The sequence below is a fragment of the Mya arenaria genome, chromosome 12 (assembly GCF_026914265.1).
Source record: "Mya arenaria isolate MELC-2E11 chromosome 12, ASM2691426v1".
Taxonomy (NCBI): domain Eukaryota; kingdom Metazoa; phylum Mollusca; class Bivalvia; order Myida; family Myidae; genus Mya; species Mya arenaria.
Genome location: NC_069133.1, coordinates 15,596,335 through 15,608,859, shown reverse-complemented (window position 1 = coordinate 15,608,859; position 12,525 = coordinate 15,596,335). Strand labels below are relative to the sequence as shown.

The window sequence follows — 12,525 nt, the reverse complement described above, 5'->3', positions numbered from 1 at the left end:
TATCGTGAGCATTCGCGTTTAATAGATATATAATGTTTGACATTTTTCTAGAATTACACTATTTTTACACGATAAAATACAATGGTCAGTGAAAACAGCAATCGGAGCACCTCGGCCATTTTTCCTTCCGACGTAGCATTTATGACGTGATTTATCGCGTGGTACTTCACACACAGGTTAATGCACCAGTCAACTGTAGCCACACATAAGGACATTATTCTTAGTACACTTCACTAGGAATCAATTTGAACAAAGAAATGCACATTAAACGTTAAACACCATGTACAATTTGTTATATTTATTTTATTTTACAAACTATTACTATGGTTCACCGTTGTTTGACGATGGAAAATGGCCGAGGTGTTCAGATTTTGAAAAACGGGTTGAGTTACGGGGGTATGACTAAAATACGAAAATAACCTATTTTCGCGAAAATATATATAAATCTGCTAATGCGTCGATTTCTATGTCGATTTTTTCGCTATGTCGACCTCCCATTTCAGTCCCAGTGGTCGAATTTCACACTTTTTCCTTGTCCCTTAGGTAGATCGAGGTGTAGGTCCGAAAGTTGTCATGGAGGTTTGCGGAATGTCGCTAAATTACCGTGCGTGTCAAAATAACAAACTTTCATAATTGGAGGTTAATGGGTTAGTGTGAATAATTAAGGGTGTTTGTTTATGTTTTGATTACAGAGTCCTTTGTTGATCAAGTTATACATTGAAACGCACAATTTAAATCGACGATGACATCATCGTAAAAATTCGACAACATTGAAAAATACGTGACGAAGTAATTTCTCTATACTGCATGTACAATGTAGAACACAAACGGGCATTACATATGGGCTTTGCCGTTTTCTTACAATATACAAGTGTATGCAATTGTGGTTTAATATTTGATTTGTGTAATCCATAAACGTGAATAAAATAAATTTGGCACAAATGATTCATTTTTGTATCACTTTATTTTTAAATGATACGTTTGCTGTTTCCACGACCGTAAAACACCGTTCAATTCAAGTTGGATGTCGGACATGTATCAAACTCATACAGTATGTGTTTGGATTGGTTATACTTTTTGTATTTCGGATGTGTCGAATGTTCGTTATCTCGACTTTTTTTCCTAGGTCCCGACAAAGTCGACATAACGAGTTTGGACTATATAGTAACAAAGGACTTTGTTTGGCCTTAGCATACAATAGGAGTCAGCTTGAACTTAGAAAATAAAGTAAAAAAAACAACAATTCATATCAACTTATAAATTAAATTAATGTTTTAGAGGTCTGATAAGGAGAGGCACTGCAGATCAATGAATCCAGTCGGTGCAGTAATGCCTTCTGCCCAATTATACACCGACAGCCGTCCGATATAGCTAACAGTTACTTGATATTTGGACCGCATTTTTGGCCAGTCAAGCTATCTGATTCGAGCAATTTGGTCCCTAGGGTGATTACTTGGACCGAGAATCATAAAAAATGTGTTTTAGTACACTATGAAACACATAATAAACAAATAATCCACTTTTTTAATATAACTGGTTTCCAAACATTTACGCAAAAAATGGCTCATTCCGAGACAAAAAATAAACAAAAGTTGTCTAAATGGCCAATCTGTGAGAATACAGCTTTATCATTTCTAGTTATGGTTTGCGAATTCCACTTAGTAAGTAACATACTAACTGGTATCAAAGAGATGTCGTAAAATACTCGTATATTTAGCCTGAAATATTGTAGATATGTCAAATAACCCTGTTCAATCATTATGACCATTTTTCTCAGACAGTGTGTGACCTCCGTGGTGGTGGTGTTAGTAGTTTATACTCCGGGTCCCGGCGTCAGCACATTGAAGGGTCCCAGAGTGACAGTTCGACCACCGCACACCTATCCTGGGAAGAACCAGTACTAGGTGCCTTCACCTCTGCAAGGAACTGACAACTTCTGTACATGCCATGGGCAGTGGTACAGTGCGAATGGTCGTAGAAAGGATTTCATAACCAATCACAACAGAAGTGACCTGGCCCGCCCGGGAATCGAACCCGGGTTGTCCGATTCAGAGTCCAACGCTCTACCGATTGAGCTAACCGGGCGGACAATGGTGGACCTCCGTGGTGAGCTCGGAGTCGAGTATATAGCGGCCATTCGGAGCTCCTCGGCCATTTTTATCGAAAACAACCTCGGATGTATGCCGGTACATGTTTTGTTTTTATTGAACCAAGTTTAAATTGATTGTCAGTGAAGTATATTATTGCAAACATAATTAAGATTTCCAAGAGTTAAGTCATAAAGTTTAACTGCTAAATAAAATTACTACGCGATCTACTTGCAGCGGACTTAAACGTACCTCTTTTTGAGTATGTAAACCGTCCAAATACATCCGAGGTTGTTTTCGATAAAAATGGCCTAGGGGTTTCGAATGTATAGCGGCGCGTCGGGACAAAGGTCACGACAATGAGACAGGGGTAAAGGAACCAGCCATGATGACCTACAGACGACCACAAAGTCATATACGACAGTTGTACGAATATCCTCGAATGAGTTAAGATTGTACGTGACTGATCTACGATAATTATAAACCGAACAAATCAAAACATTCGCTTACCTTTCCGATATGTAGGAACTACAAACGACTATTTGCATTCTTATCATATGAGACTGGCGCTCTTAAGTTTGATATACATTAGCGTTTGCTACGAATCGTATCCATCTCGTTCCAATATGGTTGTATACTAAGTATGACATCTGTGATGTCCCTTGAAGAGCTGAGAAGATCTCTATCACCTAGTACGAATTAAAGATGAATTTCAGCTATTTACCATCTAAGTTAATTGTTTTATGTGATCTCATTTTCGAGTTGTTTTGTTTAGATCTTAAATAATCAAAGTGTCATACTATCAAAACGCTCAACATGGTTTCAAATAAAATTATCAAGGTTTTAAACCATGTGACGTTTTTTTTTTTCATTATCACGGGATATGCATGACGGCATTGACTACTCTACAACTAGGTAAATACCCTTCTATTTCCTTAAAATTCTTACCATGTTATCATGATTTAAATTACACTAGAAGATATCAAGTTTGATGTAACGTGGATTTTATTCTAATTTGTTTGTAAATTCCTAATTTGGATGCTTATTATACCAAGACAGCATTAAAGCTGCACTCTCACACTCGGATATACCATATTTACAACTTTTTTATTTAGTTCTTGTCTTGGAAATAGCAATTATTTGCGTAAGTATCTGCAAACCAATGGAATAAGATTGCTGACAAAAATCAGATCGTAGATTTTCATATTTCTGTTCGAAAATTAATGTTTTAAGGCTTAAACAGTTACTAGTAAACACAAGGCTTTTAGGAGCTTTTGAAAAAGGTCTTATCCTAAGCTTGTGAACTGCACTTCACATTGCCTTCCGTCTTTGATCTTAGAAACAATTAAAGGTGATTATTGTTTGTGAAACATTCAATAGCAACATATTTTCATGTGTGTTTTCTTGTTACATTCAATGAAATTGAACCGTCATTTAAACTCCACAATATAGTCATGGCTACAATGCATAAATATTAAATAATGATTATATCCTTTAACTTTCTGTCCAACTATTGGCATATTTGCATGGTAATTCATGCTCGAATTGAAAACTAAAAGATTCAGACTATGCTGATAGGATCTTACATAATCCATGTATGTTGTCAAAGCTCCCAATGTGATAATGCACCTCCATAACGGGTGACTGTGCGTGCATAATTCTGCTTGTTTCGAGTATAAACTGAAATAATTTTAGATTAAACATGATATGAATAATTATTCCTGAGAAATCAAAAATAACTGACATTCGCTGACATTGTAGATTTCAAAACTTAAAGTTCTTTATTTATTCAAAAGGCTGTACTGACAGTAATTTGGCTTTGTTTGGTCTATTTTAGTATTTATTTCACTAAAAAGACATAAACTATAATGATCAAACAAATTAAAAAAAACTTATTTTAAAAAGATTAAACATAATCGTTGAGTTTCAAAATCATCGTTCATTTATTTCTCAACATTGTCTGGAGAAAACTAGAACATACAAGTCATATACATTGCTCATCCATATTTTTAACTTTGTCTGGAAGACCCACCAAACATATAATGCATTGTCCATTATTTTTTTCGAGATTGTTATCTTTTAAATCTAACTAAAGCTTTAAAATATTTGTGTCCTTACATATCATGAGATGTACAGATAACACACAATGCTTTTAAGATGTTTTGTATACTGATGAATTTAGTTCGGTCACATAATGTTCGAAAACTAATGTTTTTTGGCTTAACCAGTTACTTACGGTTTAAGAAAAATGCATAAAACATCAATTTATGAAATTAGATATAAAAACCTCCGATCTTATTTTTGTCAGTAGTCTTACATAACTGGTTTCAATGGATTTTCGCAAAAATGGCTCGTTCCAAGACAAAAAATAAAAAAAAAGTTGTCAAAACGTTCAATCTGTGAGAGTGCAGCTTTAAAAAGTCTGCACATGAGGATTTCTTTTAATAAATTTTGCTGCGTAGTTATTATAAAATTTGTAAAGATTTGAATGCTGCTTTCAAAAAGAAAACACAAACGGTCGGTAAATATCTTAATCATTTAACCATGCACATGCATTATGCTTCAGTGAGTCTACTTCAATATTGGGTCTACCGAAGGTTAACATTCAATTTCGTTGTTATTACGTTATTCACAAGTTTAAGTATCTGCTAAAACAATAACAATATACTTTTAAAGATACAAGAAGGCGGATGTTAACACTAGATGATCGGGAACTTCTTAAGCCATTCAAATGATAACTTTACAGGACATCCAGCTTTTGCAAGTGACGGAGTATAATCTGGTTGATAACAGAAAAGGAGTAAAAATTGGAATATACGGCAATATGTTTTGCTCTAATATTAATTGAACAAACAGTGATTAATAACAACAGTTGTATCAGCATGGATTACGTGGACAACCAAACGTTCGCCCCTTTCCATGAAACGAACCTCCAAAAAATAACGGAGAACATTTCTGATAATACTGAACCCAAAGTGATTGATCCGCAGAATACTTCATCAGCATTCCAGGAAACGGAACAGAAGCTAATAATCGACTCATTGCTTTCTGACAGTACTGAACCCAAAGTGATTGATCAGCAGGCTACTTCATCAGCATTCCATGAAACGGAGCTGAAGCTAATAATCGACTCATTGCTGTCTGACAGTACTGAACTAAAAACAGTTATTAATCCATCGAATGCAACATTATCATTCCAGGAAACTGAAAACTCGATACTGTATGACAATACAGAACTAAAGCTTATTGATCCACCGAATGCATCTTCATCAGCTTTCGTTGAAAGGGAAACAATGATAGTCGTCGACTCGTTATTGTCTATCAATATTGAACCGAATGATATTCATCCGACGAACGTTTTATTAACTTCTCATGAAACGGAACCAAAGAAAATCGTCAACAATGTTCAATTTGACAACATAGAATTCATTGACGATACCGAGTGTGAAACTGATCCGAACGACATTGAAAGCGTTACAGGAAGTTCGAACGAATTTGATGATTATCTGATTCAAGTGCTGTCTAGAGAAAGATACCAAGAAGAGAGGCAAATATTGTGCCGAAATGTTGCCGGGGACATTGCGCTCGAGTTTTGCTCGGATATGCAGCATGAACTTTCGGAAGCAAAGATGGAGTTATTGACATTTTCTGACAATATCAAAGAAAATCTCAAAACCTGTCTGAAATCAGAAGAAGGCTGTTTTAGTGGAAACGTTTCGGATATTGCTCTCGAAACTTGCACAGCCATTAGAAATGAAGTTAGCGAACTGGAAGCGATAAGAACTAGGGAAAAAACCAAGGATTTTACTACATTAAAAGAATGTAAGATATTGGCAGACCTTAATTTATACATCTACCCTGAATCTTTAAATGAATATAAGATTTAGCAGCTATAAATTTACAAAAGTTCTTTGTAAATACAACATACATGGTATTGTTCTTTCTAACTATTAAAACTTCCTTATTTAACAAAGACAAATGTAACTATTAAAACTTCCTTATTTAACAAAGACAAATGTATCCAGTTTTGTTCCGGAAGTGCTCTAAAGATCTAGTATTTCAGCTATACGTCTGAATGGTATGCATCATTTATATAATCGGTAATTCAATGTCACATCGCCATCCTCAATGGAAAATCATTAATGAATAACTCATCAAATAAACAGGAATAAATGCAAGGTCATATATAAAGGTATACACGGAAGAAGCATTCAAATACGCGTTGTAATAGTTTTATTTCAAAGGAGTCAAGTGAAAAAGTTTTATCTGCTTCATTTTTTAAAACAATAGTTAGAACCTTTTCGCTTCCATTTTTTGTTGGACATTGCATGAATATGAGAGGAAAAAAGCTACATACGTAAACAGATACATCGAGTACCACAAATGCATGTATGACAGTGATTTTTCTAGCTAACATATTCAGACATAACCAAAATGCCTACTTGTAAAGTACATGTTTGTCAGCACTTATAGAGACTTATTTCTTCTTGCAGGTTTGCAGCAAGATCTCACTAGGCTTTACGACCAGAGGTATCGCACAAAAAGCCTTTGTCCTCTGACCCCTGAAGTAGATGGGACATTTGACAATTTGTATATTCCTCCCGAACTTACAGTCACCGAACTCCCGAAACTGAATAATTCTACCCAATCATTCAGCCAAAGATCTACGCGCGTCCTAAAGATGGAAGACGTTTTTTACAGAGATTCGTTACATTCGAAACCAGCAAAGAGTATCTACATAGTCGGAGAATCAGGAATAGGAAAGACATCTCTCTGCACAAAGCTCGTACTAGAGTGGTCTCGATTAACAAATAATAGTCCACGCCCGGCCAGCGAGACCACAGCTCCAAAACAATTCTGTGAAAACACCCTCTTCGCTGATATGAACTTCCTCAGCAGCTTTTCATTTGTGTTTTTCATACCGCTTAGGGATGTGCTAGGTCTTTGTGATGTTGACGCTATGATAAAAACGCATCTTTTGCGTTGCCTATCTAGCCAGTATACCGATGAATTTCTCAATAAAGTTCTTTCGGAAGAGCAGTGCCTTATGATCATCGATGGTTTGGACGAATGGTTCCATCCAAAAAACTGTTTCTGTGGACTGATCTATCAAGATGCACCAAACACAAGATTGAGAGATAATTGTACCGAGATATTCACGACAAGACCATGGAAAATGTCTGAAATCAGAGTAAAACACACTCAGATAGATTCATTAGTAACAATAGAGGGCATATATGACTACACCACGGCTGTTCAAACGTTTGCTGCTTGCTTGAATCAGCATAGGCCGGATGATAGCGACACCTTTTATTCGATTATAGAGCGGTATAACTTGTATCAAATAATCAAAGTTCCGGTTCTGCTTCTACAAATACTTTGTCTTTGGAGTGAGGAAAAACAGTTTGGCCTTTCATACTGTGAAATGTACGCCACCGTTGTTGATATGCTTCTTGAATGGTCGAGTAAAGTGGCTGTTGAAAACCAAGGCATTCGAAATAATTTCCTCGATACATCTTATTCGGAGCTGCAGTGTTTGAAAGGCAAGAGATTTTGCCAATCTCACATTGAACTGCTGTCTAAAATGGGCTGCTTAGCATTAAACATGATTTTTGAAGAAAGCGAGAATATATTGCATTTTGACGAAGGTTATGTCTTGCAATTCATTGAAGTGGGAGATTTGAAGCAGGCTTTAGGGACGGGGATACTGTCGTGTCATAAAATTCCAAATTGTGTTCCTAGGAGAAAAGTGTTTTACAATTTCCTGCATAAGTCATTTCAAGAATTTTTAGCAGGATTGTTTCTGGTTGCAAATGATAGAAACCAGACAGAATATAAAAGACGCTTGCATGACTATTTCAAGAATATGCAAAGTCCAGTTAGCTGTACACGTTTCTTTGTGTTTATATGTGGCTTGCGTCCTGATTGCGCAGAAAAACTGTGTTTGAGCATTTCAGAAAATCTTACAGAAGAAATAGTAAACAAAAGTACATCATATATCCAACGCAAACGATTTATCAAATCTTTGCAAATGATGATAATAAAGGGTCAAAAAGAGTGTCTGAAAAACTACCACTCGAAAACCACATTGCCATTACTGCATTTTATTGAAGGTGAAAGTGACAGCTACGATCCTGCAGACAAAGTTTTGGTGGAAAGACTAGTTTCGATGAATAAAGGGAAACTGCAATCTCTGGCGTTATTTGGTGGAACGAAAGTATTCAGCGACGAAAACGTGAGATGTGTAGATTTATCGGAATGCCGACAATTGAAATCTCTTTACATATGCAGTATGTTTGGGAAATCGATTAAATTAAAAGCTAAACACATTGAGATATGCTTTTTGAAAAACGTCAGTGAAACCTTAGAAACGACGGTGATGAAATATTTGGCAAAACATTCCGGAAATATTCGAAGATTCAGTGTCGTTCCCTGTTGTGACAGCAAACTATTTCAGATTATTATCAAAAATGCATACAATACCCTGGAGATTGTGCGGGTGACATTTTCAGAGTTTCAAGAATTAGGAACCTTAGATCTACGAGCTTGTCACCGTCTTAAGTGTTTAGATATTGGAGGTCAAATGTCCGTTCTTAGGCTACCGAAAGATACATTGGATTCCTTACATATTCGAGACATCACCTCCAGCGCAGAGGGAACTACATTTAAAACCCTGGCGAAAAATCGAAGTGATCAGTTGAAATGCCTTGAAGTTCAGTTCTGCAAACAACCAGATAAATTGTCCAAAACAATTGCCTTATTAACTATAACAGAGCTATACATAAATTCAACGACATATTCCGTGGACTTTGGTTTACCCGACTCCGTTGAAATGGTGGAATTAAGACATGTCACTTTTACTGGCAGATCAGCGGAATGTTTGGTAAACAGACTTGCATGCATTGGAACCATTCACTCTGTTGAGTGCAAAATGACGGATTGCATTTTCAAGCCCCATAGTGATTTCTTTCGATTAAAGGACACTGTTGAAAATACAGAAGCGTTGACGTCTGTGGATATGGTAATTGAACAGTCGTGCGATATGCACTCATTGTTTAGCATTCATGTTAAGAGTGTTACATGAGGCATATGGTAATTGAACAGTCGTGCGATACGCACTCATTGTTTAGCATTCATGTTAAGAGTGTTACATGAGGGTTATGGTAATTGAACTGTCGTTTGTTATGCACACATTGTTTAGAATTCATCTACAACGTGCTACATGGGAGATACCGTAATTGACCAGTCGCCAAACTACGGTATGAAAGATATCGTAATAAATCCGTCGCTAAAGAAAGATATGAGAGATATCGTAATTTACCAGTCGCTAAATACGGTATGAAAGATATGGTAATAAATCCTTTGCCAAAGAAAGACATACGATATATCGTAATTTACTGGTCGTCAAAGCAGTAAATGCAACTTGTCGAGGTCATTTGGCGGGGTTTCGTTGGATAACGCAACCGTATGCTTTCATTTATTTATAAAATATAATCGTGTTATTGCTCAACTTACGGCTTGCGACTGGTCGATTCTTCGCCACACTGACATTTATGAGTACTTAATAGATATTTTTCTCAATAGAAGATCAAAATATTGTTGTTGATGTTGATAATTATGTTGTTGTTGTTGTTGTTATTGTTGTATATGTATATGTCTATTATGTACATGTGTTTTTAAAAACATTGGTGACATGTAACTCATTGTAATAAAAGTAACCACATTACTCTGATCAGATGCCGCCCCGAAAACTCGATTTTGCACTGAACATTTAGATGGGGTTGGGGATGTACCGGATGCGATCGTTTTCTTAAGTGCTTACTCTTCACAATGTGCACGTTTACGTGTATCATCAGATAGATTACCCTTGAAACGTCCTTTGAAAGTGTTGCCCTTGACCATGAACTAATTTACCATCTAGATGTGACTAGTTTTATAGTTCACCACTGAAGTAGGGACCGTAGTCTTTCAAATATATAAATATTTCCACTACGCATTTTATCTTTATTTAGTGCTCATCAAGTGAAAATAACTAGGATTCCATACCCCGATAATGATACATATCACTTATCGTCATTCATTTCTTACCAACTGTAAATATAACTAATGAATTGCGTGATTGATGTCATTATCAGATATATGCACGCAGTTGGGCTGGTTAAAGTACGCGTGAAGTCCTTCGGACACCACCCACTTTTACCAGCCCAACTGCGTTCATATACCGATAATGACATCACTCAAGTAATTCTTTCCTCAAGTTATGCATACATACAGTTTGTGTATTTAATAAAATGTCTTATCAGTAACGCAAACATAGTAAGCATGCTGATTACATTTGGAAGAGTTATCATAGGTTTTTCTTAAATAACAAAGTATTTTGAAATAATTCATATGATATCCGTATAGTTTAACCAGCGCTGTGTAGAATAAGATGGCACACGATCTTAAAACCTATTAATGACTTCTTCACCAATTTTAATTGGCGGAAAGAACCATTACTCCGGTTCTTTCAGTGACCTTTTTAAAAAAAAAAAAAAACTTCGGCAAACCTGTTCTAAGCATGTAGTTTTGTCAGTAATATGACAATCGATTTTTTTCCTTTATTTTAAATTTGTCATTATTTTGCCCGCTAATGAGGCAGACTTGTTTCTGGACATACAAACAAATAGTTATTATCTTAATACAATGGAATGGAACAAATGGAACAAGTATATACGTTGAGATTCATCGAAAGTTTATTTTATTATAAATAAAATAGTTTGGTTAGGGTTAGATCCTTTTCAAAAAAAGGTCGGGTAGGTCGGCTTTTTTTCTTTTATAAAGCTTTATGTAAGAACGTTATTGTCATCATTGGACAATGGTGTAAAAGTAATCTTCTGCATGAAGCTTTTAAAATATAAACTACGTATTAAACACACACTTAAAACACCCCAACTGACTATAAAACGTCACGGTTGGCGCCTATTTCGTAGATAGGGTCGGGTAACCCGAACCAAATGTAATTGTTATGGCCTTATCGATGTTCTAGTTGTGTATCATTGATAATGAGTAAATGATATAGTACAGAAGCCATTTAACAAATGTGTGTATACCACGTGATAAATTACGTCATTTTGCTACGTCGGATGGCAACATATTGCTTAAAGTGAAGGCCTGCTATACAAAATCTGTGTTACTGATGTGTAGGAGGATGTCTCCCAATTACCAAAAGTGTTGTTGGCAGAAAAATCTCTCTTGCAAAAAGCAAAGTCCAAGATAGCCACCAAGATGGCCCCCAAATTAAAACAAATACCACCTTGCATATAAAATCCATCTCATTATGAAGTTTTTGAAATTCTTAGTAGTATTATTTTTTCTAATTTATGATAATACATTTTCTAATACTTTAGAATTGTCTGTATTTAATTATTATTTACCTTCTTTAAGCCTTTTTACATTGAAATGACAAAAACATACCTTTTTGGGACCAAATACCTGCGTTTATTTTTGTTTTATTGAATAATTATTACCAAATTATGCTTACAATAATCCATTGTCATAATGCAAGCCTCAATGATGTTATTTTGAATATAGTTTGTTATTATGTATGTGGTTTTTTTCTAATAGCGGCAGTTCGTTTAAAGTGGGTGGGGTAATTGAAACCCCTGTAAATTATTTGCCAATGTGTTTGTCTGCTCAAATATTACAGTTTTATGTTAGTAAATACTAAATATAAACATGGGTAATACTTATATAATAATATGTCTATTTCTTTAGAAGCATGAAGGTCAAAGTCATTTGAAGGTAAAAAAAACCCCCAAAAAACACTGTCCAAATAATTCATAGTGTTCACACATACTCTATTTTTAATTGATGAATAGCACTTACTTTCATAACAAAAGTGATAGTGCCATCATCATTTTATATGATTTCATAAAAGCCATATTCAAGAAAGTTTATTCATGTAATGTTACAAATTATTTTATTCATTGTAAACTTAAAAAATATCTGTCTATATATATATATCATAACTTGCATAGATAATGTCAACGGCGATAAATTCCATAATGTTAAGGATTTAACCATTCAGTAAATTGCCAAGTGATGAAACTGATTCATTGAATCCGCAAGGTACCGAATGCGGATAAACACATGTATGCACATACACTCATAATGTTTTCCCGTAGAAAATGAATTTTGGCGAAAGTTGGAACTACACCCGTTCGGCTTTTTCACTACAATAGTTTTGACAGTAATCTAGACCACTCGCCTATGGAAGCTACTGAGTTATTGAAGAGAATACTACATGTATAGTGTAACCTGCGAACATGATTGGAAGAAGGATTGTCTCCCCTGCTACATGCGTATTCATGAAAACGTGATTTTGCCGGTCAGTTGTCCCACTGTATTTACGAAGTAACCACGCCGCCCTCAGGTCCGGGAAATAGCGAGAACTTTT

At 35.5% G+C, this 12,525-nt stretch overlaps 1 protein-coding gene across 1 annotated transcript; it reads left to right on the top strand.

The window, feature by feature from the left end:
• The first annotated feature begins 2,970 nt into the window (after nucleotides 1–2,970).
• Nucleotides 2,971–11,775, top strand: LOC128211344 (uncharacterized). The gene is made up of 3 exons (XM_052916030.1): nucleotides 2,971–3,002; nucleotides 4,834–5,909; nucleotides 6,581–11,775. Exons 2-3 carry the CDS (start codon nucleotides 4,970–4,972, stop codon nucleotides 9,169–9,171), a joined length of 3,531 nt encoding a protein of 1,176 aa, XP_052771990.1. The 5' UTR covers nucleotides 2,971–3,002; nucleotides 4,834–4,969; the 3' UTR covers nucleotides 9,172–11,775.
• The last annotated feature ends 750 nt before the right edge of the window (nucleotides 11,776–12,525 follow it).